The sequence below is a fragment of the Gopherus evgoodei genome, chromosome 17 (assembly GCF_007399415.2).
Source record: "Gopherus evgoodei ecotype Sinaloan lineage chromosome 17, rGopEvg1_v1.p, whole genome shotgun sequence".
NCBI lineage: Eukaryota > Metazoa > Chordata > Testudines > Testudinidae > Gopherus > Gopherus evgoodei.
Window position 1 is genome coordinate 8,796,038 of NC_044338.1, and position 21,494 is coordinate 8,817,531.

The 21,494-nt window shown below is 42.3% G+C and overlaps 1 protein-coding gene across 16 annotated transcripts in view; it reads right to left on the reverse strand.

The window, feature by feature from the left end:
* MSI2 (musashi RNA binding protein 2) overlaps nt 1–21,494 on the reverse strand; it is a 388,040-nt gene that overhangs the window by 87,538 nt on the left and 279,008 nt on the right. For all 16 annotated transcript variants that reach the window (XM_030536737.1, XM_030536749.1, XM_030536747.1 and 13 more), the window contains one exon: nt 9,967–10,049. In XM_030536737.1, coding sequence (XP_030392597.1) covers nt 9,967–10,049 — 83 coding nt within the window. The remainder of the gene's footprint in view (nt 1–9,966; nt 10,050–21,494) is intronic.

Here is a 21,494-nt window from a genome sequence, read left to right on the forward strand (position 1 = left end):
GACAGAATGGAACAACATCTTCCATATTTTCTTGGGATAGATCACTCTAATCTGTCCAATAAAGTACTTGACAAATCTTAGCATTGGCGCAGTCCCTCTTCTTTGCTGTGTCCCCCTTGGCAAGCCCCTCACCCACCCCCAATCCAGCAGGCTTTGAAAACCAATTTAATCACAGCATATCCCATAGTCTGCAGCAGTTAAATGCATCATGTCTGTGTTGTCTTTGTGTGTCTTTCTTTTGGAGGAAGGCATTCAAGTTACAGGCATTCTGACCTACACTGCCTTGTGATCTCTGAGGGAGCTGCTGTCCGGCATTGCTTAGAAAACAGACAAACCTGAACAATCCCACAGCATTCGCTTCTAAAACAACTTCACTCCAGCCTTGCCTCCTCTACTCCCTCTCCTGCAGGCCTTCAACCAGCCTGAACAAGAATACATCTGCAGCCAGTGCATATCATTACTGCCAGATGCTTCACACTGCAGTCTACAACATTGGCGTAATATAATCTCCCAGAACCATTAGCAATGTATTTGGCTCAATAGCCTGGTGAAAGCAATTTTGGAATGTGAGATCATGATAAGAAGCCAAGTTTTGCTGCAACTTGATGTGATCTGTGGCATCCTAGCTGTACACATTAACTGTAGCAGTAATACAGTAGTGCCTAGAACCTCATTCAGGGTCGGGTCCCCATCGTGCTATGCTCTTATAGACACATAATGAAGAGGCAGTCCTCTTCTACAAGGAGTACACACATCAAAAGCTGCTGTGGCCCCGTGTCAGAGCTAGGGACTGGAGTTGGGACTCCTGTGTTTAATTCCAAGCTCTGCTACTAACTTGATACATGATCTAGTCATGTAAAACTTTTTGTGACTCAGTTTACCTATGTGTAAATGGGGAATGATAATACCTATCTTGCAGAGCGCTGCTGAGCATAACAAATGCGTGTGCTTTGAGATCTACATATAAAAGGTACTAGAAAAGGACAAAGTGTTGTTACTGAGGCACTAAACAGAATACAAGACTGCTCAAAAACTAAATATATTTACATGCATATAGAAGCAGGGCTTCTCCTGTCCTAGTCACTATCACTTAGTTTGGCTATAACTTTCCATTTGCTATCTCCCGTCCACCTGTGGGCCTTTAAAATATCCCTTTACATATCTGAAGGGAAAGCCAAGGTTGCAATTCAACTGCAACCTTATGGCCACATTAAATCACCAATCGTTTCTCAAATGCTGCATGCGCACTGACGGTAAGGCCACTTGGTAAGTCTCTTTGAAGACAAACCCTGTAAAGAGTTAATTTTCCACATTGTGCCCAGAAAGCCTGCTTCTCCGCACTGCACTCCTCAACTGTAAAGCAGCCGGGGGCATATTGTCACCTACAATAAATCTTAGTATCTTTTACATTCCTCATTATTAAAATGCATTCAGAACTATAGTGCGTACGGAGAAGAAAAACAACAAAGTGCAAAGAGCGGAAGTGAAATACTAGCAGGACAGGCAGTTTGGTCTAGTAGATGGTGCACTGTACTGAGAGGCAGGAGTTCTAGATGGAATTCTTGGTTCAATCACTGACCTGCTGTGTGACTTCAGATAAGTCTCTTCTCCTTTGTTTCCCTGCCCACCATTTCACTGTCTTGTTTACTGTTATTATAAGCTCTTAGGGGCCGTCACTGCTCCTTATTATGCTTGTGGACAACAGAACCCCGATTTCAGCTGGGGACTCAGTTTACTATTCTACTACAACTACTAAAAACAAACCACAGCTTTTAAAAGGGGGGACTGAGTAGCTTACGGGATTGCAAATGACACACAAAGCTTTTACGCTCTAGGTTGGCAGTTATAACTGAGATTGTTTGCAAAGTTGTTGTAGCCGAGATGGTCCCCGATCGCAGACACACAAGCTAGGTTGGGTAATATGTTTCATTGGACCAACTCATGTTGATTTAAGGGACAAGTTTTCAAACTACACAAAGTTCTTCTTCAGGTCTGGGGAAGGAAATCAATGTCTGAACTAAATATAAATTGGGACAGATTGTTAAGTATGGGGGTGGGGGCAGGTAACGTTTGCAGGAAGCCACTTGAAATGGAGTAGCAATAAGAGACCGTTATGGACAAGGAGCCTGAAGTGGGCCATTAAGAGTAAGCAGGTAGGTGTGTGTTACATATTGTTGTAATGAGCCATGAAGACAGTCCATGATTTTTGGTATCCAGTAGTGTAATGAATTTAATTCTCATTCTCGTCTTTTGAAGGTGTTGTGCAGGTTTCCTCTGAGGATGAGTATTGATCAGATATGGAGTGAGTGCTTTGTGAAAAAAAGTGTTTGCCCATGGGTGATGTGGTGTTTTGGTCTTCTATCATTTTTTTGTGTGAGTTCATTCAAGAGCGTAGTGATTGTCTGGCTTCATCCACATGATTATTGTTGGGGCTTTTAGGGCATTGGATGAGGTACATCACATGTTGTGTTAGGCATGTATAGGACTCAAGAACCTTGAGAGCTGTGTTGTGGGGGGGTATTGATCATCGTAGCAGTGAAGATGTGTCTTCAGATTTTGCATCAGTTGTTCTGGCAGGGTCTCGTGCTACTTTGAGTTGGTGGGTCCTGACCTGTGGGGAGCCTGCTTCTGACGATGAGGTTGGGGGGGTTGTTTGAAGGCCAAAAGAGGGGGGTCAGGAAAGATTTTTTCAGGATGTGGTCCTCACCAAGTATGGGTTGTAATTGTCTGACAATACCCCGTATGGGTTCCAGTGTGGGGTGACAGGTGACAACTAGGAATGTTTGGTCAGTGGATTTTTTCCCCATTTATTGAAGCAGGTTCTCCTGGGGCATTTGGGGGGTCCTTTTCATGATGTGATCTACTTCTCTGGTGGAGGGTCCTTATTTAGTGAATAAGCATGTTTGAATGCGTATCCTGGAATTTTTCTTTGGAGCAAATACTGTAGTATATGAGTGCCTGACTGTAGATAACAGATTTTTTTGGTGTGTCTGGAGTGGTTGCTGTATCTTTAGAGGTAACTGTGGCAATCTGTGGGTTTCTTATAGTTATTTGTAGAGTTCCAGTATTGAAACTAATCATGGTGTTCAGAAATCTATGAGGTAGTTTAGGTTTTCTGTCCAGAGGATGAAAAGATCACCGTAGGTATCTCAGGTATATCACTTGCTTCGTGGTGCATTTATCCAGAAATTCTTCCTCAAGGGGGCCCATGAAGAGGTTGGCATATTGTGAAGCCATCTGAATACCAGGGCTGTTCCCATGGTTTAGGCAAAATGTTTGCTGCTAAATGTGAAGTTGTGGGTGAGGATGAAATGGATGATCTTGGCAATGTTTTTGGGGTGGATTTTTGAGCACTGTACATTATCTTGTAAGTATGTGAGGCAGGGAGCAATGCTGTCATGCTGGCTGGTGTATAGGGAGGTGACATCCATAGTGGCAAGCATGGTGTTCTGGAGAAGGTTGTTAGTTTCTGGAGGAAGTCAGTAGTGTCTTGGAGCAAGTTGGCCCTTTATGCAGTCCTGATTTTCCTCCAGTAAGAGTGCCATGGCCCAGTATGACGGGTCTGCCTGGGTTCCCTTGTTTGTGTATCTTAGGAAGCATGTAGAACCCTAGGATGGGTTGTAGAGTTGTTTGTGAAGGATTTCACAGTATCTTTAAATTCATGTGTGAACTGTGGTGTGTGCATGTGTGTGTGTGGGGTCTTCTTTTAGTTTTGATAGACTCAGTGGTGCCAGAGTTGTCTATTGGCCTTGCTGACATAGTCACTGTGATTAAGGACTAAGATAGTGTTTACTTTGTCTGCTGGTTTGATCGCTATCTGGTGATTGGATTTCAGGGACTGTACAGCTAACTTCTAGTTTGGCAGTTTTAATCTATTCCACTTCAGAGCAGGAAGTTACCACTACCACCAGAATGCTGGTTGGTGGTTCCTATGTATTAATGAATGGATGAATTAGCCACATTTCAGTATTTCAATCTTGATCCAAAGCCCATTGAAGTCAGAGTCCTTCCCCTGACTTCAAATCAAGCTTCTAGTGAAAAAAAACATCCATCACGTGTGGCAACCTCTCTGACAGTCTCAGCAGAGAGCCCAAGAACCAGACAGCCCACTCTGGCTGAACTAATGGCTAATCCCTAGAGGCAGGTACCTCCAAGGACAGGGCTTAAACAGAGGTGGCACTGTGGACAAGTTTAGCTTTGCTGCTGCCTTTGCTGTGCATATTATTGGCAGAAAGGAGCAGGGGCGGAGGACCTCCAGCGCTGTCAAACCACGGCCAGTTTTCCAAAGTGCTAAATTCTCTTAGACTTTATGGGTATATGAAGGGATAAACAGAAGTTTGGGAGAAATTCAATAGCTAATGTGTGTATTCATCCACGCTAAACCATCCTATTATTTTTGTTAGCCAGCGATCCCCTTTTCCTACCCTGATCCACCTGTTCTAACTTTTAGACTGTAAACTATTTGGGTCAAGGGCTGTTTATTCTCTGGCTGCACAGCCCTTGGCATAATGGAGCCCAGATGTGGTCAAATAAGTGCTACCACAACATATATGATAAATATTAATATCTACTGCATTCTACACCACTGTGCAAAATTATTTTTTAAAGAGAATCACTCCCACCATATCCCCACCCCTCACTGACAACATGCTCCGTTTCTATTTGCAAAATAGCCTACTTGTATAGGAAAAGCATATCCTGGAATTGTTGTTTTTTTTTTAAATGTTTGGAGATAATCTTACTCCCACATCATTTATTAAATGCCTCTCTGGCTTTTTCTTTTTCGCTTTCATACTACTCATTTATTATTACGTTTGACATTCTAAGCTTTATAAATGGCAACAGAAGCAGAATGGATGAGCTAAAATTAGCTTACAAGTGAGAAGCGAACCTAGAAATAGGCTCACAAACAACAGTAGCCAAGTTACCTTCATTTTCCCACTATGTAGAATGACAACTTGTTGAAGATGGGAGGGAGAGAGAGAGAGATCTCAACATTATGAATGTTGGTTGCTAAATCTGGAGGTGCAGTATTGATGGCTGCCCTCTTCGCTGACAGACCAGGGGACCTCCAGAACTCAAAGCATGAGCTGCTACAGCTTGAGCTTAACCACCAAGGCTCTGTAGATGGGGTCTGCAACAACATGTATCCCCTGCAAATTGGCACACCGGGGGATCTATAACATGCACTTACCAGTGGGTTGCCCAGTGGTCAGCCCAGGATGGATTTCTAGCTGCTAAAGTTAAGTACTCTCCCAGCACTCCATAACTAGCTGTGTGTCATCTTTAGGCATCGGCACCGGCTCCCCTTCCCACCCACACACCAGCTCTCGCTCTCTTTTGTGGATCTGGTAATTCATTCACAGACACATCAGCAATGCAGTGACTCAGTCCTGTGCCTACATCATGCATCATCCACTCTCTCGTGGGCAGCTTTTAAGTTAGTGCAGTGAAAGGAGCTACCAAAAAAAGATGCTCAGAGCATCATGGCTTTTGTATCATGGACGGAGTAGGTATGACATGTTTTGTTTATAAGGATTCATTTTAATTATCCATGACACCAAACAACGGCCCACACTTTTTTATCCCATGCTCAATGCAAAGCTCCTTAACAGGCCCTAAACCTGGGATTCCTCAGGCATCCTTTAACAGGTCTCCCAGCCCCTCCTCACCCAGGGAGTGTGGGAGAATAGCTGGGTAAAATTCCACAGTGGAACCGGAAGCTAGCTGAAATCTAAGTGTTACTAGTGAACTAGAGGCTGGGGGCTCTTGCCCCTAAAGAATGGTCCTCCTTTTCCTTGAACTGCCTTCTGGGGCAAGGCTCAGGGGACATTGCATACTCTTAACTGGGCATCCCAGCACCGCCAGAGGGTAGTTGGCTAGTTTCTGCCTCTCTCCTTGGGCAGTCCTGTTCTTGCCAAAGGCGAGGCGTTTTTGTTAGTCTGGTGTATCTCAGCCTCACAGGGTTACAGGCCCAGTAAATATGGCAACAGCAGCACTGGAGGAGCGTCTAGTCCAGAAAGGGAGGTCAGAAGATGTCTTGAGAAGTCAGAAGGGGAGGAGCTGGCCAGCTAGCCTCTGAAATACATGGAAGTGGAGAAGTAGGTAAGTGGCATGACCTACAGGTCTCGAATCTGGGTCTGCAGGGTTCCTGGGAGCAGCTGCACTCCAGCCCTCCACCTGGCAGTCCGCTGACAATTGCTTAACTGGGACCCATGAAGACCAGCCCCAGTTTGAGGCTCTGCTCCTGAGGTCCAATTGACAATCTCAGAGAGGCTGATCGGCCCACCAGCCCTACGTAAGTCAGCAGCAGGAACAGGAAGCTGGCCGAACAACTGGGCTCCACCCTGCTCCTGCTCCCTGGCATCCCAACCCGGCATGACTCCTGGCATCTGACTCGTGGTTCTGATCTCCAGTTTGTCTCCTGCCTCTGATCTCCTGGTATCCTGACCTACGCAGCTCGACTCCGGTCTCATGACTGCAGACTCTGGCTCGGACTACTAGGTTTGTCTGACCGCTGCCTGGCTGAGACAATAAGATGGACACTGCTGAATAGAGAGGCCAATTTCTGGTGTTACCATAGTACGGAAAGGAGCAGGAAGAGAACATGCAAACTAAAGAGTCTCTAGAAGAAAGTCGGTAAGGAGTGTGGAAAGTCACTGAGCTTTCCCCATGAAGACAGGACTGCATGCAACCAAAGCCAGAAGGGAAGCTCTAGTAGGGAAGCTGAATGTCAGCTGAAAACTGTTTCCTACTCCCCACTGAAGCCAGGAGGAAGGGGTGCAGCAACATCACGCCCACTGAGAGCTATGTATTGTACAAACCCCCCAGGGAATGAGAAACTGCTGAGTAACTGCAGGAACTGAGAAGTTCAGGTCCATCCTCCTAATGCCCTGCACTTGCAGACTGGTCAACAAGGAAAGCATGGCTTACATACCACTGCGTGTGTCTGTGTTTGACTGCTAGAACCTGTGACAGACACAGGAATGTTCCACAGATGCCGCTGTATCCAATTAGCAAGAATAATGTCTGCAGGAAAATTTGCATCACATTAGATTCTAAAGGGTGGGATTTTCAGAAGCACCCTGCATTGACCTAACTCTATCCCTGCAGAACTGGTGATACCCTAAAACTGCGTCCAATGGAGTCAATAGTGAAACTCCACTAGCTTCAATGACAGTAGAACTAGGCCAAGGTTGAGTGCTTTTTAAAATCTCCCCATCGTGTATAAATACATAAGACACACAAGCAGCAAAAAAAAACCCTACGCAATTTGTTTGAAATTCTACAACAGACCGACATTCCACTATGAACGTATCAAATGAAGTGTCTCAGGCCACTCACTCACTTTGTCCTGCCAACGCGACATTACTGAAGTTAAACTGGACTCTAACGCACAATTCTTTTTCATCTCATATCTGTACTACACTAAGTAGCTCACTGAGGGCCAGCATTGAAATCCAGGGAGCAATGGTGATTTACATCAGCTAAGAATCTGAATCTAAGAAAAACCACATAGTGTGAAATAACTGAAGTAATCTCCCAGCTATTTTCTGCATCATTCCAAATTTCACATTTCATTCACTGCTGGCTGATAATTACAAAACAGAACAACAAAACACCTAGATGAATGTGACATAAGGACAAAGCAGCATGAATTCTTGTGAAGGAAAATTATGCACCTCTCGTTCATTAGGATTCTCTGAGCAGATCACCAAAACAGCAAATAAAGGAAAACTGGCTGATGTCATTTATTCAAACTTTTGAAAATCATTTGACAAAGATAAGAGGCTATTAAGTAAACGAAGTAGTCAGGGGGTGAGAGGTACTGTTCTATCAGGGGTTTGAAAGTTCCTGTGGGTGTGCCCTTACAAGGAGTTAATCACCATACACACCCTTCACTTTAACTGCTTTCTGTGAATCTTTATCATGGTCACTTAGCAGGCAGCATGGTCTAGTGGATAGAGTACTGAATTGGGACTCAAGAAAGCAGAGTTCTATTTCTCGGTTTGCCACTGACCAAAGAGTCACTTTGTTTCTCAGTTTCCCCAAACTCCTTTGTAAAGTGCTTTGAGATCTACTGAGGAAAAGTGCTACATAAGAGCTATTTATTATACCTCTGTGTTTTTTACAGCACCTAGTAGTCCCCAATCCTGATTAGGATCTTTATTATATAAAAACATCTGCATAGAGGGCCATTGTTACATGCAGAGAAGGTGCATTGGCATGGAAAGGATTTCCAAGTCCCAGTCTATTACACAAGTGATCTGATGTGTCACATGACAAGACTGATTTGTTGCAGTTTTCAGTTTGGGATTTTTGGAAATAAAGCAAGCCCTGCAAAAAGGGATATGAAAAGACTATTTTTCCTCCACCAGCTGGTGAGTCTTGCACTCGTTTAAATTAACACTTTTACCTTTAGCTTTAACTCTCTTTTTTTTTTTTAATAAAGAAAACAATTAATTGGATGGCTTATTAGGATGAACATCATTTAGCTAATATACAAAAGAAAAAGCATTTGGGGGGGCATTATTTCAGCCCATATTTGTTTCACTCTGCATTTCTAAGGGTCATTGGTAACTACTGGGAAACACTAAAATGTAATTGGCCAAAAGAAAAGGTTCTGAATAAACCAGTCTAAGAAAGACAGCCTAATACAGGCACAAAGGGCACTAAAGTTAACAGACCCAAAGTAAGAGCCGTCCTCTTTGTGCAGCCCCCACCTTTAAAGTCTGAGCTTGACATCTCAACATATAGAATGCTAAGGAGATGTTATTTTCATTTCAGATGCACACTGCAGTGAGGAACAATATGAAGAATATTATTTCAGTGCCCTGGGAAAAATTAGCAAGTCAAATATTGAATCAGGCCTCTAGCATATGCTAATGAGATTGCTTTGATCTTATCCACACTAAAAGCTCTATTATTGAATTTAAAGTCTGTGAACACATATCAGACCACTATACAATGCATATCTGAATACATGTTTGAGAAGCAAGGGATGTTTTGACAAAGGAAAAAGAATATTTTAACTGAAAATATCAAAGTTATTCCATACAATTTTTTTTTCATCTGGCTAGGTGGCTTTGCTGACGAGCAACCCTCTACCCAGGAGGAGACTGGTCTTTAGAAGAACTTCAGGAGTCACCTTGCTCCTGTATTAGGACACGTGCATCTGGAGGTGCTTTCAAAGAGATATGAGGTTACATGGTATCAGCATGACAGCAGTGCACCATGACTCTTTTTGGCTCCCTCTGGTGGGCAGCTACAGTATTAAGCAGCACTGGGGCTTGTCTACACAGGGAAATTGATCTGAGTTAGCTTATTCTGCAGTAGCTACTCCAGTTGTTTTTCCTGTGTTGAGAAGCCGAACCGGTGGCCATAAATGAGGTTGTACTTCTCTTCCCAATAGCAAAATGTTATATAGGGGAGATTGGGGAAAGTGGGATAATCAGGAGAAGAGAGACAAGAACTTGGATTACTGGAAGATGATGGCATTTGAGAATAATCAAGTGGCCCGATTTGGATCATCTTCACCACCCATGGTTGCTGAGTCAAATTCTTGTTCTCTGATACACCTGTGCAACCCTACTGATAACCCCAACCTGTGCAACCCTACTGATAACCTCAGTGCACCTTCCTCTGAAGTAACTGGCGTTGACCACAGCCAAGATAGGACACTACACTAGACAGGTCACCGATCTGACCCAGTATGACAATTACTAGGTACCTGACTAACGAAAACCTCCCTATATGCCCTCAGGTTAGTGGGAAAAATAAGAGCTAAATAAGCGAAATTCATAACCCGGTGCTCACCCCACTATAAAGACAAACATCTGACACAGGATGTCTAAAAACAATTAATTTTGTGGAGAACATTTTCCCAAAGGACCATACGGGCACAGCATGTTTTTGTGATAAATGGTGAGATTTCTCTATTGCTGACATGCACAATGGAAAACTTACCATTTTATTATTGATTTCATGAAAATGAATCTCACAGACTTTTTCCACCACATCTTCATTTTCAAAAGTTACGAAGCCAAATCCTATTTATTAAAAGAGAGAAAGAAGGAAAGTATAAGGAAAATATTAATTATATTAAAACAACAGAGGCTTCATTTAATTATGGCATTTTATGGGCAGTTCGGATTTTTGTCACCATTCACACACATGCACAATGAAGTCCTGTCTAGGACTATGGCTCCTAGAAGCTACACAGATAAAAATAATTATTAATAATAATGCACACAACTACACACACACACACACTTTCTATTGTGCCATTATGGAAAACTCCTATATATTACAAGAATGAGACAAAATATCAGATATTGAATAGGGTTCTGTCCTTCCTATAGATTTTTTTGATCCATCCTATAGAATGTTATAGACAGTTATTTCCTTGCTACGGGACGGCTCAAAAACCCAGAGAACAGAAATAAATCTCTATTACACTTTATAGGTGTTTGGAGTAATCCATACAGAACCCTGTTACATTTCTATGGAACCCTATTAATTTCAGTTCTTCTTAAATTCCGAGACTTCTCCATTAAGGTTGATTCATTAAGCGACAAAGAAGAAACATTCAAAAAGGGAGAGAAAATGATTCCTCATTTACCCAACACCACTAGCATCAAGAATAAAAAAAATTAATGATTTCACAAACATGTATCAGCACTTTCTGTTTAAGTTTGCCTCTGAGCAAACAAAAAATTTACTCATCTGTTATTTATAAGGGTCAAAAGACACTGGCTTTGCTCTCACAGGGAAGCAGTCACTATAGTAAGTGTTTCTTGAATCAAAGCAGGTCCTGGCTTGTCCTTTCAGCATATTGACACAGTGAACCTAAGGGTCAGCCAAGATTTGGAGGTGGTTATTTGTCCCTTTCTTCCTGAATTACTTCCTCAAATACCTCATCAGGATATCCGGAGGCCTCTAACAAACGATTAAAGTTTAAGACCTCTGATCTGATCACTCATCTTTTCTCTACTGCCGCTTCAAAGGAGCAATGGATTTGGGCCAGTTTAAGGTTGTTTGATGCATGCTGCCTGCCCGACAGCTATACACTGTATTTACTCTGTTGGGTCCATGCTATCTGAGACACTCCACACTGAAGAAGCTTGGCAGCCAGCTACAGCTATGCATATTGATTTTCACCCATCTTTTAAAAAAAAAACCCACAAAGCACCACAGTGTTTCTTTCAAGCACTCAATGGATAAATATCAAAAGACAACATGAAGGCTCCCAATAAAACAATATAACATTAAGACAACATGAAGGCTCCCAATAAAACAATATAACAAACCCAAACTCCAAATTAGTACTAAGAAAAGTCTTTTTGGCTTCGATATTGGAAGTATGTATCTTCTGCACACAATACCATATGAACAGAAATGAATGCTGCACTCATAAGTCCATTGCAACTCGTGTTTTAAATCAAACCAAAATGATGGTGAAGAGATGGGAGATAAATAAGCTCACAACTGTCTAGTTTATTTTACATAAATAGTTTTGCACTAGTAAACCAGCTGCACATGAGAAAGTAAATATCTTGTTCACAGACACTGGGGGAAGATACTCAGCGGGCAGGAATTGATGGTGCTCTGCTGACTTCCATGAGCTGCTATACTAACACTAACTGAGAATCCAGCCCGTCGCATGTTACAAACGCAGAGATTCTGGTTATGAGGGAATACAGTCCAAACCTTGCCAATTCTCACTTTGCAGCCACTAACCTGTTTCTTCATTCCCAAAACCTGGCCCTCCTCACTTTGATTCTCAGCAAAGATTCTGCAACTGCTAAGTTGCTCTAGTGAAGTGTTCTATTACCACGCCTTCCATTGCTTTAACACACACACTACATTTACTAGAAAACTTCATAGTAGCAAATAATTAAAACTAAACTATGCTTCTCAGAGCAAGCGAACAAACTACATTTTGCAATACAGTGCCCTTGAAGTTGTGCATGCATGTTTGCTTATTCATAAATTCACAGAACGCTGCTATCCTCAATGCGTCTCCCAGTGATTAGAGTGAACTAGCAAGGTTTAAGCACCTACCAGTTGATTGGTTTAGGAACACAGAGTAATTTTAATACTGTTGAATGCTTCCCCCCAACACCTCTCCTTAGATAAATTACCACTCAGAATGGTTTCAAAGTATCCTAGAAGTCACAACATCTGACAATTATGTTACATTAACATCCGAAGATTTCCCTTTGTTCAGAAAGCTATTTTACTCAGTTCTTCAAGCATGTAGCATCTTGAATCATCTTATTCAAACTGGTCCCTTTATTTGTCTTCTAATTTGCTCTGTTTAATTCTTCCTTACACAGGACTGCAGTTGCAACTAAATTTTTTGTGGTTAACGGACTAAACACGACATCCCAGGAATCTAGGGACCCACACTGTGTTAAGTAATTATTGGTGTTATTAGAGCAGCACACCACAGGGAACCAGTTTTGCCCAGCAGAATGAAATGTCCAGTCCAGTTCTGCAAGTCATTAATTGTTTGAGTTCCAGAAACATCTTCATCATTAGTAACTCATTAGCGAATATTGCAGTGGAGGATTTCAGTTTCCATTTTTTTCAGGTCTCACTACAAGTAACAAGAAGAGAAGGGGAATTTTCAGGAAATTAGAGTTAATGTGCATAACTGCACCAGAAAACGCACCAAAATCATTACATGTTCAAACTAGGAAACAGGTTACTCCTTCCCACTTGCATGCATAAGGCAGAAATACAGGTTTATGAAGAAATGATTTGTGTGATTAACCAAGATAGACATACAGCTTTCTGGATTTACAGGTTTTATAATAGGAATAACAGAACAATCCAATGGTGTCAACACTCATTTGCAGGTTTTTAAAAGAGCTACACCATTTCAAACATGCCTGTCTATCTGGCTTGATGAGAGAAAACAAACTTGATTTTGTCTAAAAACATTTATTTCTTCCTCTTGTGGAAAAGCAAAGAAGCAATGAAACAATTAATTATCAGTAAATGCTATTCCTTAACTGTGCAATCATTTTACCTAGTGGATGCATTATCATCTGCAATGAATTAGTTAAAGCGATGATTAACAAAGGAAAACAAGAAGAATGCAGGATGACTGCGCGCTAGTGGCTAGATGGCAGGACAGGGAAACAGGAGGGTTCTGAATTATAAAGCTGAGATGGGACCATCAGCTCATAATGGGTGACATTCTCTGTTGTCCTGAAGGGCCACCACCATCTAAGCCCGACTTTCAGGGTTTCAGTAGTACATAGGCGTAATGTCCATCCTTTGCACAGGGTGAATTTACTCTTGTGACTCTGTGCTTCAAAACAAATCACTGTGGTAGAAACAAAGGTTAAATGAACTCCAAACCTTGGCCCTCGTTTAAAAAATAATAATCAGAAAGTTGCAACAAAGCTGAAATTCCCAGTGTAAATACATTACCCAAGTTCCTGTAATATGGCATTAACCTGAAATTTTAAACCTAGACAAAAACTTAAAAGAAAGAAAATCCAATATCACTGAAGTATATAGGTTTCAAATCATGCTACAGCCCGCCAGAGGTTTCAAGTGGCAACCTGTGCTGAACAATCTCTTTTTCTCTATTAGAAGAATTTAACGCTATGAGTGCACAAGCCTCTTTTAGTTTCTATTGGCAGCAGCCCTTGAGGAAAATGAAAACCTTTATTTTTATTTCCCTGCAGTGAATAACCTGCTGCATTCCTATAGGAACGAACCCATATTGGAGGGCCATGTCAGAACAAAACAAGAAGGAAGGGATGGACTCAAGCACTGGGTTTGTAATACCTACTGCCCCTGGAACCACATAGTCACATCCTGATTTAGCCACTTAGCCTCCAACTCAGTTCAAGCATGGAGCTCTAGAACAGCCCTTAAAGTCAAGGTGCCATCTGCTCTTTATGGATAGGGTAACCAGAGAGCAAGTATGAAAAATCAGGACGGGGTAATAGGAGCCTATATAAGACAAAGCCCCAAATATCAGGGCTGTCCCTACAATTGGGACATCTGGTCACCCTACATATGGACATAGCACTTGTCAAAGCAGAAAGCTTGTTACCCCCTCCACCTCACCCATATACTAAACATCAGACACAGGCCACAAATTCCCCTGCAGCTAATCTCCACCCCAGAGGTGGTGACATTTCAACAAGTGCTGTATGTTTTACAGCGTCTTCAGGATCAAGCCTCTTGCTTGCAAAGTGCAATAGGATCAATGGCACTATGCTCATAGTAACGTCTTCGCTTTATGATCACTGACATTTTTAATTGATTGGAAAGCATCCAGTAGCTTATAATCCACACGTGTACAACCACTTAAAACCCACCGGACATTCACCAAGAGATCATATCATATTTTAAATGCAGCAACTCCAAACAGATCATTTGCTCCGGAATCAAAATCTCATAAAACAATCTGTGGTATATTTAAAACAAAATTTAAAAAAACCCAGCTATTAACTTTTAACAACTGCATCAGAAAAATAATATTGTATGCATGCCCCATTAGTCAGTATAATGAATACACACTCATTTTTAAATTACCCAACCTCTTCTAAAGCTTTCTGGCTCAGACAGTTGATTATTTCTTATGAGAGGTACCAAGAGTCAAGCACAACAAAAAACATTCCACAGAAAGTGTATGAAAGAGATTAACACAAAACAAAGAAGGCTGTTTAAAATGGTGACATAAATAGGATTCTGGTTGTTAAGGAGCACACATTTTAAAATGAAATTATACTGCATCCTCCTGAATGAAGCTATTATTGGAAGCTAACAAGCTCTATTTAAGAGATAAGCACTTAACAGAGTCAAACAGTTGGGTTCCCCCCCCCCTTTTGATTCAAATGAATAAAACTGAATATTCATTTGAATAATCCTTTCTGTAAAAAAAAAGACAAAGAATAGGGAAAATATATAAAGGAGGAAACAAATGCCCCCAGATGAGAGTATCTGAGCCAAGTGAGATCACTGAAGGAAGCAGCGACAGGATTCGTGACCTTCAGGTGAAAAAAACCTTCCTTTATCATCTGCTCAAAAAAATCATTTAATCCCATTCACATATTGGTCAATGGCTGTTGATAGACACTGAAACTGGGCCCAGAACTTCTTCAGGGGGATTGATTGATATAGTAAACACTATCACAGACAAAAGCAAATACCTCTAGATTCATTCTGTACACTGGTTTGGAAAGGCTAAACATGCACACGGATGGATATTTATGTCACGTTCACTGAGCTCCAGCTCACTGTGGGTCAGAAAAACTGGGGGTGAAGGGGCGGAGGGAGGGTTCTAAGGATAGTTAAGTACTGGAACAGATTACCAAGGGAGGTTGTGGAATGCTCATCACTGGAGGTTAAACAAATACCTGTCAAAGATGGTCTAGGTACAGCTCGCCCGGCCTTAGTGCAGGGGATGGACTAGATTACTACTCCAGCCCTACAATTCTGTACTACCTATCTAGAAAATAATCTTCCTCTTCCTCTCAGTCTCTCAAAAAAACCATTCATAGCTGAGTTGTGGCTCCCATTCAGTCTACCTTTTCTGAAAATAAGCTAAGATTCCAATGCTTTTGAAGGTGATTGTTAATGTGCCTTCTAGTGGATAAGTAATAATTTTTGTACCTCTTTCTCTTTAAATCACAAACCTTTGCAGTCTAAGATGGCAGCTTACTTATAAGTCTCAGCAAGTCCTCACAACGCCTGATGACTATTATAAAGTGCCAATAAAACCACTTAGCTTGTACAACACATTATGGTTAGTCTACTCTTGATTTCAAGGAGGTTCGGATTTTCAGAGAGGCTGAGGATCTTGCAGCCACCTGTAAATGAGAGCTGCAGATGCTTAACATCACTGAAAATCAGGCCATATGTTTATGGCTGAAAATTCAACTTCAGTTGGGAAGATTTTCTTTTCATGAGAAAATACAGAAAAATGGGCTAGAGGAGTTTTTATTTTAAGCTTGAAAATACCATCCCCCTCTGCATTAAGAATAATTGTGTTCTCAGTCCTCTTGTACTACTCTTAATGACACTGGGAGTACAGAAACTAAGGGTACAAGATAGCCCATAGGTTTCAAGGCAACTTCCTCTGAATTCAAGTGGTTAGCTGGCATATCAGGGAATGGAGCTGTGAGACTGCCAGATGTTTAAAGTAACGGCAATCTAAAGAACATTATTTAGATTATTATTTACTTTTATTTTGTAGTAGCACACAGAGGCCACCACATCAAGGTCCTATTGTGCTAACTGCAGTACAAACATATATTAAATGATAGCCCCTGGCCAAAACAAGTTACAATGCTAACAGCGGAACCTAGTAAACCTCAAGCCTTCTCACAAGATCTATAAGAGATGGGTGATATGTCTCTCAGAGTTTGGCAAAAAAAATTATTACTATTTAGCTTCAGGCAATTTATTTGATGAAAGTGCTCTTTTCATACAGAAAACAGGCAAGCATTTCAAACCGCAAATTGCAGAAGAGTTCCTTTCACTGGGAACCGGGTTCGAGTGCAAAATTCACACCAGAGAGCAAATTTTGACAAAACAGATTCATTAACACAATCCAAAACACACAAAATTTCAAGCAGCTCCAACTTTCACTGCAAACATTTCTGACACCTCTGCAGAGCCCTGGCCTGAGAGGTTTGAATACGCCCCAACGAGCATCCTTTGCACAGAAAATCCGTCACTGATCCAGAACTCTGTTTATCCAAGTACACTTCATAGAACCTCTTCCACCCACAGTTCTATGTAGTTAAACAGAGTTACTCTGTAGTGACATTCTATCACAGTACCCCACAAATAAGAGAAACACTGTTCAGAGTAAATGACTGAAGCCATACAAGATTAAAACAATTTAAAATCAGCAGAAGTATAAATAAGTGCTAAGTGTCAACTGCTCAGAAAATCATGCTCCTGTGTGCTGTGTTTGGGTTTTTCACACTAGAAGTCAGCTATATTTCACACCTCTGTCATCACTGGAAAGGGTTTGTGTCAGCTTTGGTGAAATAAAGCCGAGACGACACCACTGTTATGATACATAGCTATTTTCTCTTGCAGTTAGTAGAAAGTTTCGGTATGGTCAAGAGTTTCTCTCTGCGTACGTGTATGTTTTGTTACGTGTCGCTAGATCTACATACATGCACACACAAACAGAGAGAGCTTATCCCTAGAATTATGTGAAAGCAGCATAATGTGCTAGAGGTGCTTTCCCACCTTACAGGGACATATAGGTCTTGATCTTACAAGTCCATGTATCCAACAAAGCAATACGATTGGGCTCTAGTGCAAGACAGCAACTGAGGCTAAGCACTCACTATTGCTGAGAATAAGCTACATAAAATCTTCACCCAGAAATGATTCATAAAAGGCGGATGGTCCTGTGGTTCAGGCACTGGAGTAGGAGTTAGGATAGCTGCATTCAATTCCCACCTCTACCGCAGACTCACTATGACCTCGAGCAGGGCCAGTGCAAGGATGTTTTGCGCCCTAGGCAAAACTTCCACTTTGAGCCCTCCCCCCCCCCAGCACCCCCGCCCTGAGGTGCCCCCCACAGTGGCAGCTCCCAGCTCCGCCTTGAGGCGCCCCCACCCTGCCCCAGCTCACCCCTGCTCTGTCCACCCCGAGCACATTGTCGCTGCTTCACTTCTCCCGCTTCCCAGGCTTGGACTGCCTAAGCTGATTGGCACCGCAAGCCTGGGAGGCGGGAGAAGTGAACCAGCCATGGCGTGCTCGGGGAGAAGGCGGGGCAGGGGTGAGCTGGGGCGGGGAGTTCCCCTGCGTGCCGTGCTCCCCCTTACTTGCTGCAGGCGGCACTCCCCGCGCTCCCCTGCCCCAGCTCCCTCCGCCTAAATGCTGGTGGTGACCGGGGTGGCCGAAGATCTGCCCGCCGTGGTCACTGCCGAAGAAAACGGCGCCCCCCAAATCCTAGTGCCCCAGGCGACCACCTAGGTCACCTAAATGGTTGCACTGGCCCTGGCCTCAGGCAACTCACTTTGTCTTTCAGCCTCAGTTCCCCATCTGCAGAGCTTCCATTTTCCCATCCTTTGTCTGTCTTATCTATCTAAATTGTAAGCTCTTTGGGGCAGGCATTGTCTCTTACTAAGTGTTTGCACAGTACCTAGAGCAGTTGGGCCTGTAAGGGTGCATCTGCAAAGGGATAAAAGATCTCTGGCTGGCCCGGGTCAGCTGACTTTGGCTCATGACACTTGGTCTGAGAGGCTAAAATTTGCTGTGCAGACGTTGGGTTGGGCTGGAGCTCCATTCTTGCAGGGTCCCAGAGCCTTGGCTCCAGCCCGAGCCCAAATATCTACACAGCAATTTTTCAGACCCAGACCCCATGAAGTCATGTCAGCTGACCCAGGCCATTCATGGGTTTTTTATCCCTGTGCAGACATACATTAAAGGCTACTATCATACAAATAATATACACGATAATCACCAAGCCTCTTCCAAAACCACAAAATAATCTAAAGAGAGCAGAGTATGGAAAGGAGAAAGTATGTATCAGAGGAGACTTGGGTTTAAGCACCATCTTCAGCATGCAAATAAGTGTAATAAATTCTCAGCTCTCACTTCTGCTGCTATGAAAGAATAACTTGGCAGTTGTATGGGAGTGCTTTTGTTAATGCAGGATCGGGTTTCTTTGCTATTGTCTCATACATGCAACGCTCTGCAGCTGCATAGTCCTTGTGTGGGCATTTGCACCGTGTAGGGTTGCCAAATTTCTACTCGCACAAAACCGAACACCCTTGCCCTGCCCATCCGCCAAGGCCCCACCCCTGCTCACTCCATTCTTTGCCCCCGCTTGTGACTCGCTCTCCCCACCCTCACTCACTCGTTCATTTTCACCACTGGTTCAGGGGGTTGGATTAGGGTGGGAGCTTCTGGGAGCTGTGCAGCTCCAGGACAGGCAGGAGCCTGTCTTAGCTCTGTTGTGCCACTAACTGGACTTTTAACAGTCTGGTCAGCAGTGCTGACCGGAGCCACCAGGGTCCTTTTTTGGCCAGGCATTGCAGTCGAAAACCAGACACTTGGCAACACACCTCATCTGTGCACCGTGCAGGATCATGCCTATGGTAGATCCCCACATTCCATCACCAGTAAACCTATCAGTTCCAGAGTTTATCCACCTGCCAACATACAGATGTTCTGATGGACGTAAATAATTACCCCCATAATATCCATTTGTGAGGCACAGCTACAAAATGACAAAATATTAAGACAGTACCACATTCCCTTTTAATATTACTTCTTGATATCTGATCTAATCCGCATTTGCTTTATGCCTCTCATTTCTCCTCTACTTAAGCTACTTAAGCCTAGATGCACAAAACCTCTAGTTCCACTGCAGCATTATTTATGCACCTGCTTTCTTGTTTACACCAATAGTTTTGGCAGCTGGTCGCTGTAAACTGTAATAAAATGCCTTTCAAAAAAATGAAGAAATGTGACCAGACAAGCCAGGCATAATAATATTAAAGCCCGTGTCAATTAATTTTTCCTCTTCTTGATAAACGAGCCTCATTCCATCCATTAATAATGAGGGAAGAAACAAGAAAAGTTGACACTAGTTTAATTTATTTTCTCAACTTGCCTGGTCATATTTCTCCCTGTTGCAAAGCTTTCTGGTGCTGCTGGGAATTGCAAGTGGCTCTCACACAGTCGATGCATAGATTGGTGTGAATCAATATGGTTCTACTTTATTCACACATCCCTCATAATCAGAAGGGAAAAAGTTACTTAGTAAGCTATCTAACACCTGAGGCTGTCAAACCTCCTTCTTATAATAAAATAAATAAAATAAAATAATAATAATAAAAGACTTACATCAGAAGGATAGGGAGCATAGAAATCAGATGATGTAAAATTTGTTACTAAATCTTCTACTTAAAGACAAAGAAAAACAGAATTTACTAAGTTAGGAAGAAACATTTTCATAGCAAATGACAAAAAAAAAAATTAAAAAAAAAAATCAGACATGTTCCAAACTTTTTTACTGGAGGAAGAGTTACTTATCAAGTGAAAAAACCTAGAAATCAGGACTCTTGGCTTTGGAAGGAAGAATTATCTGGTGCTTGGAGCAAGAATATGAGTGTCAGCACTCCTGGGTGCTAGCCTCAGCTCTGACACTGACCTACTATATAGCTCTGGACAAGTCATTTAACTCCTCTGTGTCTCAGACCTTAAAACCAGCACCTGAAGAATCCAGAAGAACAGACTCCTGCAAGTGCCAGTACCTATTCAACGTATTTATCTATGACCTACTGAACATTACCACCAGGCAGGTCACATACACCTATGTTCTTTGCTTAGCCTCAAGGAACTGTGACTTCCACAAGTCTCAAGAACACCTGAACAATGATATGGCTGCGATAGGTGGCTACTGCAGGAAATGGAGACTGAAACCAAATATATCAAAGACCGTGTCATCATGCTTCTTTTTATAACATGTTCAGAGTCAGCTTGAGCTTAACATCTTCTTGCCTAGTCTGCAGTTAGCTGTTTCTAACTTGAGTCTTGTGTGTCCTGCCTATGCACAATCACTCTCTTGCTCCCTGACTCAGTTTCCCCACCTGTCAACTTGGTACAAATGATGTCTGGTTCCCTAAGGCACAGTGTGCGTAATTCATTAATGTATGCAGAGAGACCTGAGTTCCTTGGATGAAAGCTGCCATCATTTCAATTTCAATATAGAGATTTTTTTTCTACAAGAGATGAATATATAGTAAAAGCGGTTTTATTTGGCACTTTATCAACCGGAAAACTCTATTAACTGGCATTTCTGATCTCTCCCAATATAAATCTTCAATCTAGTAACCGGGACTAGTATACTGCCCAGGAGGTTGTGCAACTGCACATTCTGCACTCTACTTTTATGCAAAAGAGGCAGAAGGCAAGTAAGCAAGCTGATATCAGGGATTTATTCAAAAAAGCACCTTCCAGGGTGTGTCATAGGGTCATTACAGAGTCAGCCCAATCTCCTACACCTTCTACAGCTACAATGATAATTGATGTTGATAATGATGACCCTGAGGCACTGCAAGATCCTGAAGTGCCTTCTGAATCATCAAAGATTAAATTATGTTCAGTATAATTTTAGTGTTAAGTGTATTTTTAGTGATCTGGGTGTACGTCATACGCTGCCCATAGTGATATGTAGTGTCATAAGATAACCTACTGTATAGAAAACTTTACCTGTATGCACCTAAGTGCTTCAAAAAACAAATCCCTCTGCAGTGCAGTGCTACTACTGGATTGGTAAACACCTGTATACAGTACTACCGTATTTCATATTTTATTTATTTCACTGTATTTGAATTTTTTGAATATTGGTATTCCATCGGTAAAGCACAATTCTCAGTTAACCGGAATATTGGATTCACTGGCACACCCCCGCCCCCCAACAAAGCTTTTACTGTATATGAGATTCATCCCCCAAAAAGTAGCTGGGTGTACAGAATACTGAACGTGTG